Genomic DNA, 25676 nt, shown 5'->3' on the forward strand with positions numbered 1-25676 from the left:
GACAGTTGCATTTATGGCCAATTTCAATGCACTCTTTATAGCACCAGACGCGGCTATCACTCTTACTGCAAATAACAGTCTTTTATCACGGTTTACGATCTTACAGTGACATGACACAGATTGCGACACCTCTCCATCTCTCTCTGGAATAATAGGACAGATTTACAAAAGAACCTCAAAGGTAGGATGACTCAGCAGAGCTTCTCATGTCTGACATTTTAGTGCACATATAGTTTAGATAGGCTAACTAAATTAAGAAAAGGAGTAGGCTAAGTAGGCTATCTGGCCCCCTGTCTGGACTAACTGGTCTGTTAGCTGGTTTTAAAGAGGTTTTGTGCACTAGCGTGGGCAGATTGGGAGACCTGAAAGCTTTTCAGAAGGAAATATCCCTAGCCCTTGGTAAAGAGGAAAAATAGCCTAACCCTACTTTGTAGGCTACTCTTACTTTGTGTTTCTCAAGAGCAAGACCCGAGTCTAATATAGTCTGTTAGTGCTCTAGTGAAGATTATGAGTGTATTTTGGATAATGATCTCCATTGAATGTTTTGGTGGTGATTGTCATACTTTCTGTTTCTGCAATGCTCTTAAAAAGTGGACTATCCGAGTGTTGAACGTATGTGTGAGAGTTGTATACCATTTAAAAAATGACTAACCATCTCGTAGTGTTCAGCGCTCCCTGGTGGTCTAGTGGTTAGGATTCGGCGCTCTCACCGCCGCGGCCCGGGTTCGATTCCCGGTCAGGGAACAAAAGTTTTCTTTCAATATTCAACGTGTTCAATATTCAACGCTTAATCCTCACTGTATTTGACTTTCTGACATAAACTTCGACAACTGTTTTATATATATATATATATATATATATATATATATATATATATATTTTTTTTTTATATTTATATTTATATTTAATATTTATATAATTTTTTATTTTATTAAATTGCATAATTGATCATCGCGATCTAGTTCCAAACACCCAAGCGATCTTACTCATTGTGGGCCGGTACGCACCGGTATCGCAGTAGGCTACCGGCACTTCAATATTTGAAGCTGTAGTATAGGCTATACCCTCACTTTTCCTTGCGTGCTGGCACTTCTCGCATGTTGTTAGGTACTCTGACTGAAACATAAAATCGCGCAATCGGAGCCTTTAGAAGCATGAGCTCCAAAAGTGTGATAAGATTTGCGCGAGCCGTTGATAAAATGTACAACCCATTTTAATTCTATTGAGAATGTAGTAAAACGCTGTGAAGAAAATAAAACATGATCTAAAAACAGCCACCAAAAAGACTGATGAAACGAGGGGAAAACATCCTCCTGCAAGCTTTTTAAACTTCTCATGACCACCTTTACTATAATTAATCAAGTTCTATTGTACTTATTGTGGTAGGCTACATTTTAACTAACTTTTAGAATTTATAATAAATAATCTGTTAAGGGAATAGACTTTTAAAAAAAGAAAGAAAAAGTTCAAGTGAGCCATGGTCTGTAATTATTTCCTTATTGTAACAAATGCTATATTAAACAATTACAAGAGCTACTTTTCCATAAGGCCAAGTACAAGAATCAAGAGCTTAAGTATGGACCTTCTTGAATGATTGACTAAACAATTGGTTTTCCTCATGTGTAAAATGTGTTAATATGCTAATTAATGACAGGAAACTAACTAACATGTTCAGTATAAGAAAAATTTAAGTATAAGAGTAAGACTTCTCATTGCACTTTGTAAACAAGTGATTATTATCAACCAACTTTGCATGTGTGGGCCATTTTGCCAAAAAACTAATAAATAAACCTCATGAGCGTGCATTTCCTGGTACCACGGCACGGTTCACTTTAACCCCCCAATGTTCAAAACCAAACTACAGCCTTGCAACCGAGGGAGACAACCAGTTCCCCCATCTCAAACAGAAGTGAACAAAATAGAGTAAATCACCACTTGATGCTTCAAATAAAGATTGTATTGATTACATTGTGACACCAGTAGGTGGAGACAAGTGACTGTTAAAAAATTTACTTGTCATTGAATCATTCATTCAAAAGATTTGTTCAAAAACACTGATTCATCCAGTAATGAAACAAGTGACTCACTTGAAGTGACATCTTTATAATTGAGTCCTTGAATCATTTATTCAAACCGATTTAAAAAAACAAACAAATCATTAAAATTGAGTCCTAGCCGTTGGTGTCCGTTCCGGAGACGGTGGTGTCCGTGCCGGAGTCATTGGTGTCCATGCCGGAGACGGTGGTGTCCGTGCCGGAGTCGTTGGTATCTCTTCCGGAGACGGTGGTGTCCGTTCCGGAGGCTTTGGTGTCCGTTCCGGAGAAGTTGGTGTCCGTGCCGGAGAAGTTGGTGTTTGTGCCGGAGACGGTGGTGTCCGTTTCGGAGACGTTGGTGTCCGTGCCGGAGACGTTGGTATCCGTGCTGGAGTCGTTGGTGTCTCTTCTTGAGACGTTGGTGTCCGTGCCGGAGACGGTGGTGTCCTTTCCGGAGACGGTGGTATCCGTGCCGGTGTCCGTGCCTGAGACGTTGATGTCTGTTGGTGTCCGTGCCGGAGTCGTTGGTGTCTCTTTTGGAGACGGTGGTGTCCGTTCCGGAGACGCTGGTGTCCGTGCCGGAGTCGTTGGTGTCTCTTCCGGAGACGTTGGTGTCTGTGCCGGAGACGGTGGTGTCCGTGCCGGAGACGTTGGCACTGTGTCCGTGCCGGTGTCCATTCCGGAAACGGTGGTGTCCGTGCCGGAGTCGTTGGTGTCTCTTCCAGAGTTGGTGTCCGTTCCGGAGATGGTGGTGTCCGTACCGGAGGTGCTGTTGTCCGTTCCGGAGACGTTGGTGTCCGTGCCGGAGACGATGGTGTCCGAGCCAAAGACGTTGGTGTCCGTACCGGAGACGGTGGTGTCCGTACCGGAGACATTGGTGTTTGTGCCGGAGACGTTGGTGTCCGTGCCGGAGACAGTGCAGCACACAGCAGTGTTTGTGAATGAATCTGCGGCTTTGAACAAATCATGAGAGTCGATGCTTCAATGATTCATTCATAATTACAGCCACTTGCTTTGGTTCTGAATGAATGAATGACACGATGACTCACTCATAAAGACAGTAGCCGTTTCTCAATATGCGTTCTTGTCTGTACTTGTGTTCTTGTGGACTTGTGAAACGTCATCAGTCGCTGCCCAAGTACTGTTCCAATTCAAAGTTCACATCTAGCCAAGTCCAGTTCAAATCCCCGGATGTGTTCTTGATCCGCCCCTTTTACCGAGGATGCATCGAGAGGTGACTTGTGCGGACTTGAGACAGCCAGGTATCCCAGAATGCATTTCACACCAACCAGCAAGCGTCAATAACAGAAGAGAAACCCCGCGTAATTTAAAAATACTGCTGTTATTGTGTCACGAAATGTAGTTTTAAGATTATTTCAGGCGAGAATGTAGTTGTTTAAAGCTCAAATCTTTGGTTTATTTATAAAGATAGCGCCTATTTGAAAATTTGATCTGACGGTTTCGGAGTTGTGAGATCCAGGCAATCGGACGCTCGGCGCTCATGTACCCCGCCGAGAACAGCCTATCCTCGGCTAGAGCAGCTGACGTTTTGCCGCTGGCTCGGATGTCTCTTGTCTAGTGGTTTAACATGAGATATAAATCGTCTTGTGTATATCTAACGGGCGATTTATTTATGTATTTATTTTATTTGTCTCATTAATCTATAATTTGTTCCCTGGCAAAACGTTTTGGTTGAGGGCAAAGTGAAGTTTCATAGCTTTATATATTTAGTCTATTTAACTTTTAGAGAGCTGACCTCTCAAGGCCTTTTAGGCTACTTATACTTTTATAATGGCTATTATTGATCATTAAAACTGTCATTTAACAAAAAAGGTTATGTCATTGTATATATAGCCTATATATATATATAAAACATAAAATATTTTATTATACATGTTGCCTACATTCTCTTCACTGTATGTACATATATAATAAAATAAAATGACACAACCCTGTCTCTTTTTGCTAAATGTCAGTTTTAATGATCAATATTATAATGTTTTTTATGTATCATATTTTTAAAATAAAAACAAAAAGAGTCAGGGTTGTGTCTTATATTTCGTGTTGTTATACATGTATGCAGTGAAGATAATCAATTGCGTTGCATGAACCACATTTGTGTGACCATTAATAGATTTTTTTAAATGAAAATGAAAAGAGGCAGAGTAGTGGTTTATAACATATTTTGTTTTATTGTAGCCTAAATATATATAAAGAGATAACCGGATTAGCCAGAGTGAGCTGAGTGACGCTATCAAGTACGCCGCTGTTCCATTTGCAGAATAACCGGACTTGCGTCCTCCCGTCCTCGGGAATTCGTTCTCCTGAGTCGAACTTGGCAAGTCCAAACTACCAAGGACGCAAGTCCGAAGTTTGCATACTTGGTATTGAGAAACGGCTAGTGACTTGCCGCCACCTAATGGCGGTTTTAATATAATATTTAAAAGCATCACTTAATATTTTACCATTATTGCATATTTCTCTATTGAACATTTTTTTATTTTTTTTATTTAAAGCATTATTTATTTTATAAAGGAATTTGAAAAAAGGTAAAAATGCACTGGAAAAATCGATTTAAGGGGGCAAATATTGCCCTTTACTGAAAAAACTGTGACTGCAGAGAGGGGGTACACAGAAGGATGTTAAAAGCCTTAGGGGGTACGATACTCTAAAAAGTTTGAGAACTTAACTGTACAAATGGTAGCTAATGTTTACAAAAATGTTTTATTTTTCGGTTTGGTTGTAGGCCTATTGTGTTTTCATTTGATGCATTAGAACAAAGTGCGAAGAAAAAAAAAGTTTTGTTTTGAAAACAAAACCGAGAACACAAATTATCTGACCTGGGCTGCGTTTAGCCCCACAAAAAGTTTCAAAACGTATTTTAAACGGAAACGGTGCATGTTGCGTTGATGACGCAAGAGTTGCTACTATGGCAGCTGAGAAGGCCATTCTTTGTGTTCTTTTTGAAGAATTATCGGAGCCTGATGAAATCGGTATAAAATAGGCTACGCTCAGTGTTACAGTCACTGCCCTTGCCATCCAGAATAAAAGAGAGTGATCCATTCGAGTGAAGGGATTTGTGGAAACTGTGGTTCCTAATTGTTGTGATCCAACATTTGCCTCACATTTCAGACTGAAAACACATCTATTTAGCCTCACATTCTATGTGCACCCCATTTAATTATCTTTTTTATCTCCTGCTAATCAATTCTAATTTAAATTATTTTATTTCTGGTTCTTACTTTTTTAATACCTTGTATTTTCTTTCTCATTTTTATGTAAAGCACTTAATTACCATTGTGTATGAAATTTGATAAATAAACTTGCCTTGCAATTATATATATATATATATATATATATATATATATATATATACATACACATACATACATACACATACATACATACATATATATATATACATATACATACATATATATACATATACATATACATATACACATATATACATATATACACACACCTTCTCAATAAGTTATAAATAAGTATTTGCATATTATATGAGCATTCGTAATCATTTTGTTTCTATATGAATTAAAGGAGATTGACAATTAGAAATAAAACAAAACATCTGTAATCTAACAAATCTTTTTTCAACTAAAACAATTTATTTATTTATACTCTATTTGGGCCTTCAATGTCTATTATATTAAACCATTTAAAACATATACGCATTTGTTTATGTATTTGTATGTGTTCTTGGAGAATGGCTCTGATAAATTAGGAAAGCTTATGTCACGTTTCCTTGTTAAAAGGACAGTTCATCCAAAAAATTACAATTCTGTCATAATTTACTCGCCCTCAAATTGTTCAATGAATTTCTTTCTCCTGCTGAACACAAAAGAAGATATTTTGTAGAATATGGGTAACCAAACAGTTGATGGGCCCTATTGACTTTCATAGTATGGGAATTTTTTAATCAATACATTGTCAATATTATCAATAACATTATCAAATTTCAAATAAACTATCAATATTAATATTATAATATCAATATTTTCTGACAGAATTTTCATTTGTGGGTGAACTATCCCTTTAAACACGTCCATGCACTTAAGCTAATTAATATTCATGAGGTAAACGTAGTTCCTTTCCTATGTGCGCAGTGAGCAGTGTTGCCAGATTGGGCGGGTTCCCGCCCAATTGGGCGGTTTTGAATTTGATTGTGCGGGTAAAAAAGGGTTTGGGCGGGTGGACAAAATTTGGGCTGGTTTGGGGTCAGTTCGGCGGTTTTCAAACATCTACATTTTAAAGTCTAATTGATTAAAAAAACTAAACTAAAGTGTGCATGTAGTCCATAAAATCAGTCATCATGACATTACTGTACACACACGCGCGCCCATGCAGAGTCAGCTGGCGTTAGTGTTGACATCACCGACGAGCACGCACTTTTAGCCAATCAGTGATCAGCAGGCAGATGCGATTGAGCGCGATAAGTTGTAGCTGTATATTCAAGTGATCGCTAATGCCAAAGTGATAGGCTAGCTATAGCCTACTAAACAGTAAGTTTTATCTACACAGTAAAGAGTAAGATAGTGAGCAACTCTAAAAACGTACACCTGGTGGGAGATAGATGGTGAATATAACTCTGAGGAGAGCACAGTTTAATGACTTGATATTAAATGAAATATGGGACGTGAAATATGTCCATGGCCATGTGCACACTAACCTAACCTTACCAGAGACATCGGCAACTTTTACACCGTCCAGATTGCACTCTACTCGACCCTGACAGCTGCTGAAAAAGGTTTGAATCAACGATGAATGAGTTTGACTGCTAAATTCTGCGTTATGTTCTGTAATGTGTACTTCCGAGGGTTAAAGTAATCGGTTCATTTCTTGATTGTCGTTTTGACAGTGTCCATCTGGACATTTTAGTCATATTGGCTAATAATTCTCCTTTATTATTGCCCTGTTTTGATCTGTTTTCCTGGAATTTTTTTTTATTTATTTTTTTATCATTGTTATTTTGTTTTAAAGAGATACAAATTGTGGTTATCAACCTTGAATGACATGGTAATGAATTTATATCATATTATTTTGGCGGCAGTAAAATTTTGGGCGGTTTTTTCTTGTAGTGGGCGGGTTTTCGTGAGCTTTTGGGCTGGAAATCACCGTCCCAATCTGGCAACACTGGCAGTGAGTCAACTGCGCAAAGAGCGGAAAAACGCAAACATGACACCGTGAGTTGATCAGACTCCAGCACGGAGATTCCCTGTCGTCGTGTTTATGTTTCGCGGTGGTTAACTTTGTGTTGTCAGCGATGTCTGATGGCTGTGAATGATCCGGGAGGTGATGCCGAAGAGCCGCCGTCTATGCTGTGGGGTCTGGACCCCGTGTTCTCCGCATATTCCAGACTCTACATTACTGACATCCTACAGATGAAAGAGTCCAGACAAGTACCTGGTAACGTCAAATACAGCAGTTAACCCTCGGCCCCTTTGCTTCTGTTTATTGGATTTACCTTTATCTACACAGAAATAAAAGTAATAAAGTATTGATACAGTGGGTAACGTTACGGAAAGTATTCAGACCCACTTAAATTTTTCACTCTATGTTATATTGCAGCCATTTGCTAAAATCATTTAAGTTCATTTTTTTTCCTCATTGTACACACAGCACCCCATATTGACAGAAAAACACAGAATTGTTGACATTTTTGCACATTTATTAAAAAAGAAAAACTGAAATATCACATGGTCCTAAGTATTCAGACCCTTTGCTCAGTATTTAGTAGAAGCACCCTTTTGATCTAATACAGCCATGAGTCTTTTTGGGAAAGATGCAACAAGTTTTTCACACCTGGATTTGGGTATCCTCTGCCAGTCCTCCTTGCAGATCCTCTCCAGTTCTGTCAGGTTGGATGGTAAACGTTGGTGGACAGCCATTTTCAGGTCTCTCCAGAGATGCTCAATTGGGTTTAAGTCAGGGCTCTGGCTGGGCCATTCAAGAACAGTCACGGAGTTGTTGTGAAGCCACTCCTTCGTTATTTTAGCTGTGTGCTTAGGGTCATTGTCTTGTTGGAAGGTGAACCTTCGGCCCAGTCTGAGGTCCAGAGCACTCTGGAGAAGGTTTTCGTCCAGGATATCCCTGTACTTGGCCGCATTCATCTTTCCCTCGATTGCAACCAGTCGTCCTGTCCCTGCAGCTGAAAAACACCCCCACAGCATGATGCTGCCACCACCATGCTTCACTGTTGAGACTGTATTGGACAGGTGATGAGCAGTGCCTGGTTTTCTCCACACATACCGCTTAGAATTAAGGCCAAAAAGTTCTATCTTGGTCTCATCAGACCAGAGAATCTTATTTATCACCATCTTGGAGTCCTTCAGGTGTGCTTTCATGTGTCTTGCACTGAGGAGAGGCTTCCGTCGGGCCACTCTGCCATAAAGCCCAGACTGGTGGATGGCTGCAGTGATGGTTGACTTACTACAACTTTCTCCCATCTCCCGACTGCATCTCTGGAGCTCAGCCACAGTGATCTTTGGGTTCTTCTTTACCTCTCTCACCAAGGCTCTTCTCCCCCGATAGCTCAGTTTGGCCGGACGGCCAGCTCTAGGAAGGGTTCTAGTCGTCCCAAACGTCTTCCATTTAAGGATTATGGAGGCCACTGTGCTCTTAGGAACCTTAAGTGCAGCAGAAATTTTTTTGTAACCTTGGGCAGATCTGTGCCTTGCCACAATTCTGTCTCTGAGCTCTTCAGGCAGTTCCTTTGACCTCATGATTCTCATTTGCTCTGACATGCACTGTGAGCTGTAAGGTCTTATATAGACAGGTGTGTGGCTTTCCTAATCAAGTCCAATCAGTATAATCAAACACAGCTGGACTCAAATGAAGGTGTAGAACCATCTCAAGGATGATCAGAAGAAATGGACAGCACCTGAGTTAAATATGTGTCACAGCAAAGGGTCTGAATACTTAGGACCATGTGATATTTCAGTTTTTCTTTTTTAATAAATGTGCAAAAATGTCAACAATTCTGTGTTTTTCTGTCAATATGGGGTGCTGTGTGTACAATAATGAGGAAAAAAAATGAACTTAAATGATTTTAGCAAATGGCTGCAATATAACAAAGAGTGACAAATTTAAGGGGGTCTGAATACTTTCCGTACCCACTGTATATAATAATACCAAAGCATTTTTCTAAATATTTGTTACACTGCAACATAATGAGTTACTTGTTTATTGTTAGCTGCTGTTTTTAAAACAGATAATGCATAGATATAAGAAGGCCCTGTACTTTTACTGTTACCAAAGAAGGTCCCACATTTGACACATGATATCTTGTAGGAGTTTATTTCTACAAGAATCACCCACTCTTCCAAGTGGATGTACTGGGGACGGTTGTTTGCAAACGGGAGAGAGACGATTTCTACTGTTATGGAGGTCTGGAAAAAACATTATTTCTGCATTATCACCTTTTTAATGTCATAGAAACATAAACTTTTTTTATTTTGCCATTTTATTGATCTGTATTTTGTGATAAAATAAACAAATCAAATTTTATCATCAAAGATTTGGTACTATACGGTTATCCTAAACCTACCCGTCACTGTGGTTGTTATGACCAACCAAGAGCGGTTGTGGTCACGTGTGGTCAGGTGTGGTCCGGATAACCGTATAGTACCTAACATTTTATACACAAGAAAAATGCATAACCAGTTCTGTTGCAAATTTTCTTGGTTCCTTTATAAACTCGACCACTTTGACCAGTACTTGTTCCTTTCATGTCTTATCTTGCCTTGGGAACCAAGTTAGCCAGTACTGCCCCTCAAAAGTGGGCACATGTTGCACCTGGTCTTACTATTGCTCTTCTGTTTTCTTTTAACACATAGTGGATGATAGTACTGGTGTCATAAATTGTCTTTGTTGGAAAGATGAGAAATGGAGGGATCAAGGAGAACCGACTAAATGTAAGTTACAAAAACTTTAGTGTCTTTGACACTACATTAGTAACATTAACATTTCACATCAATTCAGTTACAGAAATATATATTTTGAATCTATAGCCTACTACTGTTCACAAATGTGGGGTTAGTAAGATTTTTAATGTTTTTTTAAAGCATTTTATGTTTATGCTTGCCAAAGCATTTATTTGATAAAAAAAATACAGTACAAATTTTAATATTGTGAAATATTATTACGATGTAAAATAACTGCTTTGCATTTGAATATGTTCTAAAATGTAATTTATTCCTGTGATGTCAAAGCTGGATTTTCAGCATCATTACTCCAGTCTTCAGTGTCACATGATCCTTCAGATGCTGATTTGCTGCTCAAGAAACATTTGTTATTATTATCAATGTTGAAAACATTGCAGTTTAAAACAATTATTAAACAGCGTTGCTGCCTGTTATATTTCTGTGGGTATCGTAACAATATTTTTCAGTAATCCCTGATGAATAGAAAGTAAAAAAAAACACCATATTACTGTCATTTTTGATCAATTGCATTTTTTCTGAATAAAAGTATTAATATATTTTTTTAATTAGCTGACCCCAAACTTTTGAACAGTAGTGTGTCAAAGATATTTAAAAGCCTTAAAAGATGGAAACTCCTATAGTGAAGATAATGTTTTCACTGCTGTAAATATTTAATCAGCAAAAATAGTTTTTTCTTAGTACAAACTTTTTTAAAATTACTTAAACATTTCTTTTTTTTTAAGCAAGTCAGTTGTAGATGTTGTAGAAAATCTGATGCGTAAGGAATATTAATCCGGTAGCTGTACTAATCCAGTGCTAATGTTAATAGGCAGAGATCCCAGCGGATCCTCCAGAGGCTTTAACATTGAAGACGAACTCAAAGGACTGAAGGAGGCTGAAAGGCAGAGCACCGAGCTGGAGATCGGAGACCTGCTGAGGATACGAGGGACTGTCAAAACCTCCAGGGATGCGAGGGAGATCAAGGCCACCTGCTTCTGTAAGTGAAATGTTAAGGGATTTAGATGCACATAATATGTCTGTTTAATCAGTTAGAGTGAGCTTGTTTGCAGAACACATGGTTATTTTGCTGTGATCATCACTCTGTAGTTGTTTGTGTGTGTGTGCGTTTAGATAAAGTCAGTGACCCTGTGATGGCAGTGCAGATCTCGCGTATGCTGGAAATGCCTCAACTGTACAGAAAGTGCTATGATGAGCCGTTCCAGATGCCGAGTGATGACCTGGGCGGCACAGAGTGAGTCACAGAGTGATGGAGGTCTCATTTACATCTGTTATTTTACATGACATCATTTACATCTTACACCTGCAGTGACACCTAATTGTGTTACATGGAAAAAATGCTTGCAGCCCTTTTTGCATGCATTTTTATGTGAGATATATGCATGATATAAATATATAATAATAACAAAAATGATATATATGTATGTATGTATGTGTGTGTGTGTGTGTGTGTGTGTGTATGTATGTATGTATGTATGTATATATATATGTGACCCTGGACCACAAAACCAGTCACATGGTTTAATTTTTTGAAAGTGAGATGTATATATCATATGAAAGCTGAATAAATAAGCTTTCCATTGATGAATGGTTTGTTAGGATAGGACAATATTTGGCCGAGATACAACTATTCTGGAATCTGGAATCTGAAGGTGCAAAAAAACCCGAAACATTGAGAAAATCGCCTTTAAAGTTGTACATTTATGTTCACGATTGTGCTGCACTCACTCACAAAAATAAATGTTTTTTATATTTACGGTAGGAAATTTACAAAATATCTTCATGGAACATGATCTTTACTTAAAGGAGTCATAATGTTGTGTTACCTTGGATACCCAAATGCTCTATTATAGTATTTTAGGCACTTCTAAAAAAGAAAAGTGGAAAAAAAATCAACACAGAGCCCCTCAGACCCTTATTTCTAAAGGCATTATTGTCTCGCGAGATCTGATGCGATGTTTTGGCTGTCGTGGACGGTCATTATAATAATGCAAATGAGGGGCGCGTTGATTGGTTGCAGGAAGGAGGGGGGTTGACACCGCAGGTAACTTCAGCATCATTACATAGACAAAATACTGCAATAGCTCAATAAATGTGACGGTACTTATTGTTAGTGAAATTGTAATCACAACCAAAGAAAAAAGAAAAAATACACCATTGCCAGATACATTCTTACAGAAGCCCCACTGAAAGCTATTTTCAAACTGCATGTTTTGCATGAGTTTGGCTAATAATGTTTAGTGGTATATTGTTTTCATACTTGCATTTAAACAGTTTTAGCCACTGAGCATGGACTCCTGTACCGTCACTACTGTAGCTGCTAGTGTAAAACAAAGTCGAAAGATGTGGCTAGCATTCGTAGAGTCCATTCCCCGTGTTTACCTCGAAGGTAACGTTACATACAATAGCCGCATTAGCAGTTAGCTGCTATTTGTTAACCACAGTAGAGCAATAAAAACACAGTTTTACCTTTTCAATTTCTGGCAAGTCCCTGATGGTTGGGATGGCACCTTTTCCCAAACGGAGCTTCGAGGCCAAGTTCGCCTGATACTGCCCCAAATTTGTAAAAGATTCCGGTGTAAAATGTTTAGCACACACACCTAACGATACGCCACTTGAAAGAGTTGTTGGGACAGCGTCATTAAAAATGAATTTCCTCCACTGTTCCCTGATAGTTTCGTCCGTTTTTGGTAGATAAAACACATTTGCATGTTGTTTGTGGCAGTCACCCACAGAGCATCTCAGGTAGCACTCGATTTCTCCATCTTTCTCGAGTCAACTAAACTGAATCTGAGGGGGAGAGGGGCGGGCTTCCCGCGGCATAGGTTTGCGGTGTCCATATTTGGTATATCCTCCCCCGTCTTGACGTCAAGAAGGGGAAGAAATCAAAATCTCGTTTTTTCGTGCGCGTGCACGTGGCCTATTTTACAAACCCCGAGGTAAACAAACGCTTCACTTTTAAATATCGGCTTCCCGGCCAGTGTACAATCATTATGCAATCATAACATACATTGATTCTCGTGGAAAAGTGAAATTTCTACATTATGACTCCTTTAATATCCTCATGATTTTTAGCATAAAAGAAAAATCTATAATTTTGACCGATACAATGTATTGTTGGCTATTGCCACAAATTTACCCATGCTACTTGTGACTGGTTTTGTGTCCAGGGTCATGTATGTATGTATGTATGTATGTGTATATATATATATATATATATATATATATACTGTGTATATATATATATATATATATATATATATATATATATATATATATATGTATGTATGTGTATATATATATATATATGTATGTATGTGTATATATATATATATATATATATATATATGTATATGTATATGTATATGCATTTATGTGCAAAAGTCTTAGGCACGTTAGTATTTTCACCCCCCAAAAATGGGTTTAAGCCAGTTATTTATATCTTTTGCTGTAGTGTGTCTGTAGGAAATATCAGTTTACATTTTTTGTATGCACAAGGAGTCAACAGCCGGTATGATCCACACGACACAGAGATCTGGGCCCGTATGTATAAAACTTCTAAGAAATGCTCTTAAGAATAGTCTTAAGCTTTGACTTAAGTGTCAGAAAATACTTAGTAAAGAGTAGGACTTTTCTAAGAGTAGGAGACTTTTATAAAGCAGCTAAAAGCAACTTTCAGTAAAGTATAAGACTGATTCTTAAGTGCTGACTGAAGTGGCACTTAAGTGTTGTGAACTAAGGACTACAGTGATGTCAACCCAAAATGGCCGCCCTCAACCACTGAATCAGCCAATAGCAATAATACTGCAGCATGACACCAATCATTTAATTTTATTATAATAAAATCATTTAATTAAGACACTTTAATATTAAAATTTATTTAAAAAATTAATATTTATGCTGTGGAATCCTCTTCTATTGATGTGTGTCTCCTCATTTACAATTCTGCAAACATGAGTTCCATCAATGGATCCAACAACTCAGGGAAACCCCGAAATCCTCATTAAAGTGGCTTTATTTTGCTGCGAGATTTGCAAAGTCAATGAACTGCCATACAGTAGTGGCCAAAAGTGAGGCAAAGGAAAATTGTCAGATTCACCCTTTATTCAAATATTAAAAATGTGTTAAAGATTTTGTACGTGTATTGTGTAGTTGTGCTTAGAGTCAACTGTTTATTTGTGATAACACAATGAAATATGCCAAATTGTACAGACATAATTTTTAGCCAGGCTGTCAAACAAATGAACAAGAGAGGACAATGAAATATTAATAACTGACTATGTTGCAGACAATGTATGATTTCTTTTTTCTCCTGTAAGCTTCTTTTTTTTTTTTTAAACCTGTAGCTGTAGTTAGGCCTTTTTTCAACAATATTATTGATCTGCCTGCATTGACACCATTGTCTCTGAACTGAACTGAACTGAGCTGAACGAAGACATCACTGTTTTCTCCAGAACGACTGTATAATGAACTAAATAGATAACTAATGACTAATGATCTTTTACAATGGAAATGAATCATCATCGAACTTACTTAAGCTGTACAATGGCACTATGTTCTTCTAGAGCTGCTGTTCAGCCCAAACTAACTTTGTTGCATTATTTTCCTGTTATCACTGTAAAGCTGCTTTGAAACAATCTGTATTGTAAAAAGCGACTTGACTTGAAATAATTTTGTCAGATAAATATCTTCACTAAGTTTATTTTTATATTTATATATTTTTAAAAAATGTAAATATGAGGGATAAACAAAACACCATTTTCCTCATATTTTGATGGTTTAAGCAAACTTGTAGGGTCATTAAATAAAAAAATAAAAAAACTCCGCACATCACTTTTAGCCACTACTGTATTTGATGTGGTCAGTGCCACAATAGTGCTATTGAAACCCTGCTTACAGTGGACTGATGAGCTCAAGTCATCACCGGTGCACTGCTGCTTTTTTCCAGTCAGCAACAATGTAATTATTATTTTTCCTTTAATTTCATTGCTATAAAATTTCTTAAAAGTCAGTTCGAAAAAGGATCCCTTGATGATCAAACTTTTATTGTTTGATCAACTCCGTCATCATTTACTGTAACTCCAATACATCATATTTTCATTGAAAAGTACATGGCCTCCTCCTCTCTGCGGCCATCTTACTCCTAACTAGGTTAGGAGACCTCTTCAGCTCTCTTAAGTAATTTAGGAGCTGAGACCTAGTCTTGACACTTAGGAACCTTTATGAATCACACTTATTCTTAAGTCTAGGAATAAAAGTAAAGTGACGTCATTCTTAGAATTTTGAGAGACTTAAGACTAAAAATTTACTCTGAGTGGCTTTATACATACGGCCCCTGATCTCACCATCATCGAGAACAGAAAAAATTGAGACGAGAAAATAATCCAGAAGAACTGTGGCAACGGCTCCAAGACACTTGAATTATTTGAATTTTTTCTTTGCATACAAAAATCTCACTGGATTATTACAAATAATGGCAAAATGAATGTTTGGAAATGTATTTCCAACTGATATTTACTACTGACACACTACAGCAAAAAATATAAATAACTGGCTGACTTGAGACAGTTATTTTTGTGTGTGAAAATACTAACGTGCCTAACGGTACTGATCCACTTTTGCGACACGACTGAAGCGTGGTGTTGCGACGTCTCCCCTCATTTGTACGTTGATGGGCGTTCCTCAAGTTTACCGCTATGGGCGTGGTTTTGAGCCAGCGGCTCATGATTCCCCTAGTCTCCATGTGCTCTTCTTCTATTGGATAGTAATTTTTTCAAATGCAGCGCCGCCTTCCCGGTATGCTTTGCGGGCACGTTAAAGTCGCTTGACGTCACCCATTGGAATAAAGTGGAGTGCGGCGCGACAGAAGTGTCGCACGGACAAGTGGATCCGTACCGTAAGAGTATACTTTTTCTTTGTTTTGTTCCAAGCTTGGGAACAAAAGCATCTGAAATTGAATGTCTTGATTCAGACCTTAAATTTGAAATGTAGGGCCTACTTGTGAAACACATCAAACATGCTTTCTGTGCTTTTCAATTTTATTTACAGAGCTGGTGGTTCCTCACATTTCCACTATTTGCTGTCTCGGTCAGTTCTCACCCTAAAGGAGTTCTTCTCAGAGAAAGAGGTGGCCAGGTTTCGTCCTTATGATGTCGAGTTCCTCTTACATCCACTGATCCAAAGTTCTTCAGCAGAACAGGTACTGGGCCTGACCTTGACCTCCACTATACTCGACAGAGTATGTTTCATGTCTTTCCTTCACGGTCCAGTACCAATAAAGCTGAAAAATGCCTCTATGCAAAAGATGAATGCACAAGTCTACCAAAGTAAACTGTCCTTGTTCAATGTCACTACTCTTGGCTGGAGTATATCAGGATATAAGAGCCAGGAATAACTTGTGGGCACTGCAGGGAGGATGTGTTGTGCTGTTTGATGGCAGCAGGGAGTGATCGTCTGTAACATTTTGCTAGTTTGGAGATTCAAGGACAGCAGCATACGGTGATGAGAAAGAAGTATGCTAATGAGAAGCCTGTCGATATCTTCGTTAGACATCAAACGAGAACGTACATGGAGTATGTGTTTCATTTAAACATTCTTTATTTGTTAAAAGGAGCTGAAATGGTAATTTTGAATGGTGCATCACAGAAATGTGATTCATTGTTTGGGTGACTCATCATTTAATTTCTTATTTTGCCTGAAGGAGTCAGATCAGCCCAGAACGTCATCGGCTACGCAAATTCGAAAACTTCTGAAAGAGACCCTGAGCATCCTTCAGGATGAGGGACAGATATTTCGCAAAATACGGACCCAGGATGAAGTCTACAATGTATGTGCGCACACATACAGACACCTCTTAGCAAGTATGACATCATCAGAGAGAGAGAGAGAGAGAGCGAGAGAGCGAGCAGTGGTTAATGTTACCTCAGGAGACTCTGAACAAAACTAAAGGGATTATGTGTAATATTCTCTTCCTACACATACTTTCTACATATTATAGATCTGAATAGGGTTTGTACCCTTTAGGATTTTAACAAGGATTATATTAAAAGCGCCCCTATTATGCTTTTTCAGATATTCCCTTTCATGTAGTGTGTAATAAAGCTGCTTGGGAATGTAAAAGGTCTGCAAAGTGAGCAATTCCAGACTTCCTGCACAAACCACAAACCAAACAAAGGTTTGTAACAAATTTGCATAATGCCAGCCTATGGAACGTCTACTTTGATCCGCCCTCAAACACTGTAGTTGTAGCCGAGGCCTGGTAGAGTTTGGTTTGTGTTGTCGAGAAGATGCTGGTTTCTGTGCTGCGAAAGCATGCACTTCCAAAGGATGAGGACTCGGGCTCGAATTGATACAGACTGGGCCGTCTGACCAATCAGAGCAGAGTAGGCTCTCGGAAAGGAGGGGTTTATAGAGACCGGATCCTTTATCGAACTGTTTCAGATACTCTGAGACCTTTGTTAGACCTTCAAAACAAAAATAGCACAACAGGGGCACTTTAATGTGGTTTAACCATAACTAAAATATAACGTAATTATAATTATATTTTTATTACCTTGGCTACTTTAGGTAACAGAACAAGACAAAGATCTTCACACAGCGATCAAGGACATTTTACGAGAGGATACCAAACGGGAAAAATGTGAGGTTTTTTTTTTTTTTTTTTTTTAAATACTAGTTGCGTATGCATATAATATTATTAATATTATTACACTAAATGCTTGATTTTGGTTGGTCAAGCACTGCATTTTCAGTTCAAATTATTTTGTATAATGTATAACCATGTAATTCATGGTTGTCCCAGGCTGTCACATAAGACTTTCAATTTGAATCAGTATTATATATATACAGTGCAATGCATAAGTGAATACACCCATGCTAAAGTTGACTAAAAAGAGGAATAAAAAATCATATTTTGGAAATTGAACTTAATGCCTTAATTTAAAAAAATTAAGAAAAATCCAACCTTTAAGGACACCAATTTTCTTTGTGAATGAATAATGTATCGTAAATAAATAAATGTTCTTCCTTAAAATACATGGTGCATAAGTGAGTACACCCCTATGTTAAATTCCCATAGAGGCAGGCAGATTTTTATTTTTAAGTATTTAAAAAAAAAAATGTTTAGGATACTATGCATCCTGATAAAGTTCCCTTGGCCTTTGGAATTAAAATAGCCCCACATCATCACATAGCCTTCACCATACCTAGAGATTGGCATGGTTTTATTTCAGTTAGCCTAAAAGCTAGTTTGATTTGCATTGAGAGATGATCTTATGGAAAGTACCCCATGCCAATCTCTAGGTATGGTGAAGGCTATGTGATGATGTGGGGCTATTTTAATTCCAAAGGCCAAGGGAACTTTATCAGGATGCATAGTATCCTAATTTTTTTTTTTTTTTTAAATACTTAAAAATATAAATCTGCCTGCCTCTATGGGAATTTAACATAGGGGTGTACTCACTTATGCACCATGTATTTTAAGGAAGAACATTTATTTATTTACGATACATTATTCATTCACAAAGAAAATTGGTGTCCTAAAAGGTTGGATTTTTCCTAATTTTTTAAATTAAGGCATTAAGTTCAATTTCCAAAATATGATTTTTTATTCCTCTTTTTAGTCAACTTTAGCATGGGTGTATTCACTTATGCATTGCACTGTATATATATATATATATATATATATATATATTCTTCATTGTTATTTTATTTTATAATTAAACAGTATGCTGAGTGGGATCATATACATGCAGGTGGCCATTATTTCAAAATAAAACCTGATCCAAATATGTGAGTAAAGGACCCTCATGTTGCTTTTTTTTGTTGCAGATGCTGAGAAAGGATGCCATGTCCTGCATATTTTGTCCAGCATGAGGCAGCGCTACAGCCAAAACCTGAGTCGAGAGGTGCTGGAAGTTGCTCTGACGTTCTTAGAGTGCAAAAGTGACATAATAAGCACAACAGAAGCCCACTACATTGTGTTGTAGCATCATTGTAAAATAATAATAAGTTAATACAAATACGAGCAAAGTGTTCAAAGCAATCATGAAGAAAGATTATAAACAGTGACAGAACCCTTTTTTAATATAAATAATAAAAGTTATCTAATGGCTCTTGGTTTCCTTACATGTTGCTTTTTATGGTTGAATGACAATATACAGATATATTTACTTCAGCATTGTTCTTAATACAGAAATTGCCTCTTTAATGGGCTAACATAAACATTTGAGATCTCCTGAATATTTTTACTGTTTAACCTTTACTTTCTGGCACCTTTAAAAATTGGAGCTCGACATATCTAGTTCCCTTTCACTTTAATTATATAGAAAAGAGTGGCCTGGATATTCTTCAAAATAAAACATTTTGTGTTCGAAGGAAGAAAGTCAGACATATTTGGTACAATATGATAATGAGGGCGAGTAAGTGATTCATTTAGGAGACAAATAGGTCGTTTTAAACGGTAGTTACACTCAATGGCCATAGGAGGACGCTGTGAGCACATAGATACGTCACCGTCCGCGAGCACATCTGTATCTGTGCGCGTTCAGGTCTATTTATGCTAATTTGCGGTATGAGTAAAGGAAATCACGTCTCACACTGTCCTTGATAATCTTAGATTATGGAATAGATTGGCAGCAGACCATATGCTTTTTTTGTTTGTTTGTTGTTGTTCCATTTACACTATGCAAAAAATGCATTCAAAATTAAACGTTCATCAAATGACTGTTCATATCTAGCATATGGCATGGTTTTGTTACAGATACTCTATTGCAATGTTTTCCCTCACAATAAACAAACTGAATTTAAAGAAACAAACAAACAATGCATGCTCTGTAAAATCCAGCCATTGTCTCTTTTACGAAGGAAGACAATGATATCAACACAACACTCGTTTCCCCCCCTGTAGAGACTCTTAAACTGCAACAGAGTCCTTGTCAAGAAGCCCATCCCCATTGCCCAAATATCCCAGACCAGTGTGTGCGCGCGCTTCCTGCCGAATGGACTTCGCGGTGAATGCGCCCCGGCCTTTATGACGCGCGCCGCTCACGTTTGAGGAGAACCCCCAGACTTCAGCGACACTACTGTAGTCCACACAAAGAAGACGCGCTCGGTCCCTTATGACGCGTCGATCCGGATTCCAGAATGACACTCTAGAACGCGTCTCGATTCGAATTCGGTTCGAGAATCCGCTCTGCGCTGTGAGAGAAATGGATACGAGCGTGTTCGTTTCCTGCAGACGGATATAAGTTTTACCTCATTTATTACTCGATCTTCACATCTACATTACGTCTAAGGGGAACAAACGGACTGATTAAACTGACGGGCCGGGGGGGGCTATAATCGTTCGCTTTCATTGCGAAGAAGAACAGCGATTTTATTCGTGCAAACGTCTTCGTGACTGTCCATTTATTCAGTCGCTGTCTGATTACCAACGGTGCTTCTGAAGCCTCTGTTTTCACAATGCAGTTTCGGACAGTTTTGGATGTAAAAGTGGTGGATGTGGAGAAGAGGAGGAATCCATCCAAACATTACGTGAGTTGGCTACCTATTCACCTTGCGTCCTTCTCGAACCCGATGCTGAGATAGGCTACAGAAAGACGCATCTGGATAATGATAAAGAACATTTGTGCAACATTATAGACACGAATACGTTTTGAGCCGATTCCGTTTTCTCCTCTAAAAAGTCTGGTACATATATGAATGGGGGTAACAGAGATAAAGAAACAACAAATAAATAAATAAAAGAGAAGAATGACCTCAGATCGAACACTTGGACTCACTATTAATTATATTCACTTCATTTGGCAAATTAATTAGTAGATTTACATTTATTGTTTGAGACAACCCGTTAGCTGTATAATTATTAAAGCATGAATGATTTTAGATCTACACCATATTAATAATTTTTTCAGTATTAAAATTCAAATGAAATAAGCCCATCGTTGCAGCAGGTAATATCAGTTGTAGCATGACCAATAACAATCTGATACAAAAAAAAGAAAGAAATATTGTTCCTAACTCCGTTATGCAAAATGAAGAGTTACATGTAAATAAATACATTTTGAGCAAATGTTCCAAAACTATATCTTATGAAAAATATTTATGCACCTCACTAATGATTCTGAGGAACTGATCAATGACGTGCGTGTTTTGATCAGCTGGCATCACAAGTGATTTGACTTTATGTCATACTCCCTTTCCAAACAACTTCAATGACGGATTTGGGGGTTTAGTGGCTTGAAATAAGTGCCCATATATGGCTGGAGTAGAAGCATATGGATTTCCTGCAAAAGATGGACTGTTGGGTTTGTTTTAAATATTTATGATACCACTTCTTGCAAGCATATACAGATTAGCTTCATACTAGCTATACATACATTATAAAGGCTGGATTTGGGACATTTTTGACATGTGGGCTAATATAAAACCATGCCCCATTCCAGAGTTCAACCTTCATTACAAATTATAGTGCAATTTCAGTGCAAAGTAGAGTTTGATAATTATTTGTTTTTGTCTTTGGCATTTCCCCCCTTTTCTGTGTAACTCCACAAATGTGCAATGATCATGTTCTCCAGCATGATTTTAGAATGAACCCAAAGAGCATCTTGTGCTTCAGTGGAAGCAAATATATCTGACCTACTGTACAAAGAGTTCACGTGGGTAGGTTAATGGAGCTTATTTTTATTAGTGACCCAATTAGCGCAATATTTCTTGATTTTTCATTCCATTTATGCCACAAATATAAGTTTAACTTGTAAAATCGGAGAAACCCCATTTAAACAGTAGCCAAATATTCAGTGATTTTTAACAACAGTGCGTTTTAACATCCAAATCAAGCCCTTGACTTCCATCAGTGGTTGTGGCTTTTTGTTTTAAAGAGCTTCTTCAACATGGGCCCATTGTCTCTAAATCAGAGCTTCAGAACTGTTCTCAGATCAGCATTAGTGCAACATCCTCCCCCATAACTCTCACTGGAGTCATTTGCTTAGCCATAGATTCACTGCATTCTCTCCCGGGAGAGCGAGACTTTCGGAATATGCACGGCCCTATATCCCACAGGCTTCTCTGGAAAGAGAGTAAAAAAAGAAAGGCAGTTGTTCAGTCTCATTAGTAATGTTTGTCAAACAGCTGGGTATGCTTTCCTTTCGAGAGAGAGATAGAGAAAAGGAGGAGGGGAAATGTGAACCCGCATGCCCTTGTTTTAATCCCCAGAAGCAACCCGACTTCCTCTCTTTGAATGGAAGCTTGGCTGTATTTAAACCAAGTGCAAAAAACTCTTTTCCTTCACACACAAGACAACGTTCTTTCTGCCCTTTACTTTGATCCGGGACGCATCGGTAGGATGATAAAGAGTGTACTCACAACCGCTTCGGAAAAGAAGTGCAGGTTTGTCATCATTAGTCAGCTGAGAGTTTGAAGTAGAGTAAAAATAGGGGATCATACGATGGAAAATGTCATGCTTCCAGACAGGAAGTGAGCACTGAAACACTTCTCCGAAAAGGTGGACAGAATTGCTTCTATTATGCCTTTGTGGGAATCGTGTGTGTGTGTGAGACATGTTTTCTCACGCGCTCACTTCATTAGTGAGCACTGGTTCCCAACAGAGCCCCACATGTCTCAAATGTGTTTGTGTGTGTGAACGTTACACAACGCCGCCTTGAGGCTCTCCCCTGACAATCTGCTGTCTTGTCAGCTTTTGTATGTGACACATTTCCTTAGCTGTTTCCATCTGTTAAATCATAGGCCACTACAAAACGTTCACGCCACAACATGCCATGAATCCTGATCGTTTGCCCGGTGTAATGGCTATTAAAACACTTTTATTCAGCGCAAAAAGGGACTAAAGCCATGATTGTTATGTGGCTTTATGTCTCTCTCTCTCTCTCTCTTTCTTTGGTTTAAAGGAATAGTTCATACAAAAATTCATCCATCATAAAAGTAATCCATCCGACTCCAGTCACCTTTCCGCTGGGACTCGACTCTTGTGTGAACGCATGTATGGCCATTGTTGAACGCCACAAGCCAGTGATTATAGTTTATAAAGTTTTAAATATGGATATTTTTCTTGCAAAAACTCTTCGCTTTAGAAGGCATTTATTAACCCTCTGGAATTGTATGGATTACTTTTATGATGGATGGATGCGCTTTTCTGAGCTTGAAAAACTGGGAAGAGCCAGGATATTTTTGAATGTAACTCTGATTGTGTTTGACTGAAAGAAGAAAGTCATATACACCTAGAAAGGCTTGAGGGTGAGTAAATTATGGGATAGTTTTGGGTGAAATATTCCTTTAAGGCAATCCATCTTTTCTTTAAAAAAGGAAGAAGAGAGGTAGCCTGGGTTTCCCCATACTGCCTTGCTCGCAGCGTGATTTTATTCACGCTGCTAGGCAGTCTGGACACCATGGACCAGATTTTCCCCTGAAAAGGGGAACCAATCACAGAACGGGGAGGGAGCAGCAAGACGATGACGACACCGAAGCAGTTTGTTTATATATGAATCCAACATGGCATCAGACTCGACGTTACCTTCTACCCTCATGTTTATCTTGCACAAACGGTAATATTCGCTAAACGCCATCGTGCACAAATAAATCTTTGACCCATCGACTTTTTCCTCGTTGAATTTCTGTCACTCTACATACGTCATCTGGTATAATTGAAGCGATTGGTTATGAGCTACGTACAGGCGCATTTGATAGACATTCATAGCGCCCAATAAACGGCTCTGGGCATTCGTAAACCACGCCTCAAATACGAGAAAACGAACACGTGGTTCCCAGACCAAGTCTCAAATGAGACTTGGTCTGACGTTAGCCAGGCTAGAAGAGAGGTAACTTACAATGCAATTCAATTGGGCCAATTTGTGGAGGATTTTAAAGCAGACACATGCCCTTTGATTTTTATTAAAGGACTTGCCCTAATTCTTCTGTTAAATCTTGTGGATTATTAGAGCTGTAAAGTTGTTCTCTTGGTTTTATGGTTGTTTTAAGGATGTGGGCGTTACGTTGTCATGACAATGAAGTTGTAAAGTTGCATATAAACTACTGCTGAAAGTTTTTAAAAATGTTTTTGCATTTAAAAATGCTCAAGGCTGTTTTTATTAGATCAAAAATACAGTAAAAACTGGAATGCTGTGAAATATTGTTACAATTTAAAATAAGTGTTTTCTATTTGAATATATTTTAAAATGTAATCTAGTGATGTCAATGCTGAATTTTCAGCATCATTACGCCAGTCTTCAATGTCACATGATCCTTTAGAAATCATTCTAATTATTATTCATGTTGAAAACAGTCATACTTTTGTGGAAACCGTGATGCATTTTTTGTTACTGTCACGTTTTATCTAATTAATGCATCCTTGATGAATTAAAAACTATTAATTTCTTTAAAAAAAAAGAAAAAAAAAAGACTGACCCCAAATTTTTTAATAGTAGTGTACACAGAAAAGATTAGTAAGCATTTTTTTTTAAAATACAGCTGTCATTTTAACATGTATATTATTTAGGTCTTGTGGCTAAACTATTGAAACGAATGAAGCGTTTTCAGATTGATCAAATTCACATCCATTGTAAGTGCCTTTTTAGTTTTTGGGTGAACTATGCCTTTAAACCAGCCCCCCTCCCTTCATATCCCACACATCCTTTTCCAGCGCTCACATACGTTGATGCACTGATGAATGACTCCTGCTGCATCCTGCCTGTCTTTAATTTCCACGTTTTCATTTCCCCTCCTCTTCGCTTGTTCCTTGTCCAACATGACATCTCGGATCACTAAAGCTCATTGCTCCTTTCTGTAGAGTTACTGTCTCCCTGCCGCCAGTTGCGAAGCAAATGCTATTGCTTTCAGTGCAGCTTGATTACATCATAGAGAACAAATGATGCCAGAGCTGCTGGTGACAACATGTGTGGGCAGAAAGCGAAGGCCCTGCCACAGTAGAGCAGCCTTCATGGGAAATGGCTTTCTCTCTCACCGTAACTAATGATGGCGTCACCCATAAGGAGAAATGATCCTGCCAAGGGCTTTCCTGGGATACTTTATCAGAATTGTATCATAGTTTCCAGTGCATTTGATACATCCTAATGGTTTTCTGTTGTTCAACAGCTGGAGCTTGAATTACGTGAACTAATGATGTGTTTGTTTATGATGCTTTGTTTAGCTTTTTATTGTCTGGGACACTGGGTCTGGCTCTCTCAAAGGGCTCTATGATGAAAGATGAGATTGTTGAGGGGGTTTGAAAGGCCACGTAGGTGTAATGGAGCTGAAAAATAGCAGTAAAATGTTCCTTCTCTGACAGGTTTGTCTACACACCACCAGTTACAACATTCTGTAGACACGTAAGATCTTGCGGAGGCGAATGACTCGCTCCTAGTTTAAGTGTCTGACTTCCAATAGTAATAATCAGAATTCAGTTGATGATATTTGGCTGTTTTCAGATTATCGGTTTGTTACAGTTCATAAATTTAAACATCCTTGTCAGTGGACAATTAGACCTTCAGATTGACTCCATAGCAGCTTTCATTGGCCAAGGACTGCCCAGAGGTCGTCTGTCATGTAAAGCAACCAATCACAGGTCGTTTTGTTCCACGTCATGTTTAGGGACGTGAAAATGTAACGCCGATGTCCCTAGTCTATGACGCAAACTTAACATACTTCGCATACTTTTGAAAATCCAGCGTTT

At 38.3% G+C, this 25676-nt stretch overlaps 2 protein-coding genes across 6 annotated transcripts in view; both read left to right on the forward strand.

The window, feature by feature from the left end:
* The first annotated feature begins 7191 nt into the window (after window positions 1-7191).
* Window positions 7192-19125, forward strand: stn1 (STN1 subunit of CST complex). 3 transcript variants are annotated; one of them, XM_084402902.1, is made up of 9 exons: window positions 7192-7460; window positions 9345-9440; window positions 9890-9967; window positions 10806-10973; window positions 11108-11228; window positions 16043-16193; window positions 16695-16820; window positions 17561-17633; window positions 18824-19124. In XM_084402902.1, exons 1-9 carry the CDS (start codon window positions 7325-7327, stop codon window positions 18979-18981), a joined length of 1107 nt encoding a protein of 368 aa, XP_084259028.1. In that variant the 5' UTR covers window positions 7192-7324; the 3' UTR covers window positions 18982-19124. The 3 variants fall into 3 exon arrangements, with proteins under 3 accessions (XP_084259028.1, XP_084259029.1, XP_084259030.1); XM_084402903.1 differs by having other exon boundaries at window positions 7196-7460; window positions 16695-16854; window positions 18824-19107; XM_084402904.1 differs by lacking the exon at window positions 16695-16820 and having other exon boundaries at window positions 7196-7460; window positions 18824-19125.
* Window positions 19126-19946: 821 nt separating this feature from the next.
* Window positions 19947-25676, forward strand: part of sh3pxd2aa (SH3 and PX domains 2Aa) — a 109730-nt gene continuing 104000 nt past the window's right edge. For 2 of the 3 annotated variants that reach the window (XM_084392012.1, XM_084392013.1), the window contains exon 1: window positions 19958-20527. In XM_084392012.1, coding sequence (XP_084248138.1) covers window positions 20456-20527 — 72 coding nt within the window. In that variant the 5' untranslated portion in view covers window positions 19958-20455. Of the gene's footprint in view, window positions 20528-25676 lie in introns of all 3 variants that reach the window. The other variant, XM_084392011.1, reaches the window with a different exon arrangement.

The sequence above is a fragment of the Rutilus rutilus genome, assembly GCF_951802725.1.
Source record: "Rutilus rutilus genome assembly, chromosome: 2".
NCBI lineage: Eukaryota > Metazoa > Chordata > Actinopteri > Cypriniformes > Leuciscidae > Rutilus > Rutilus rutilus.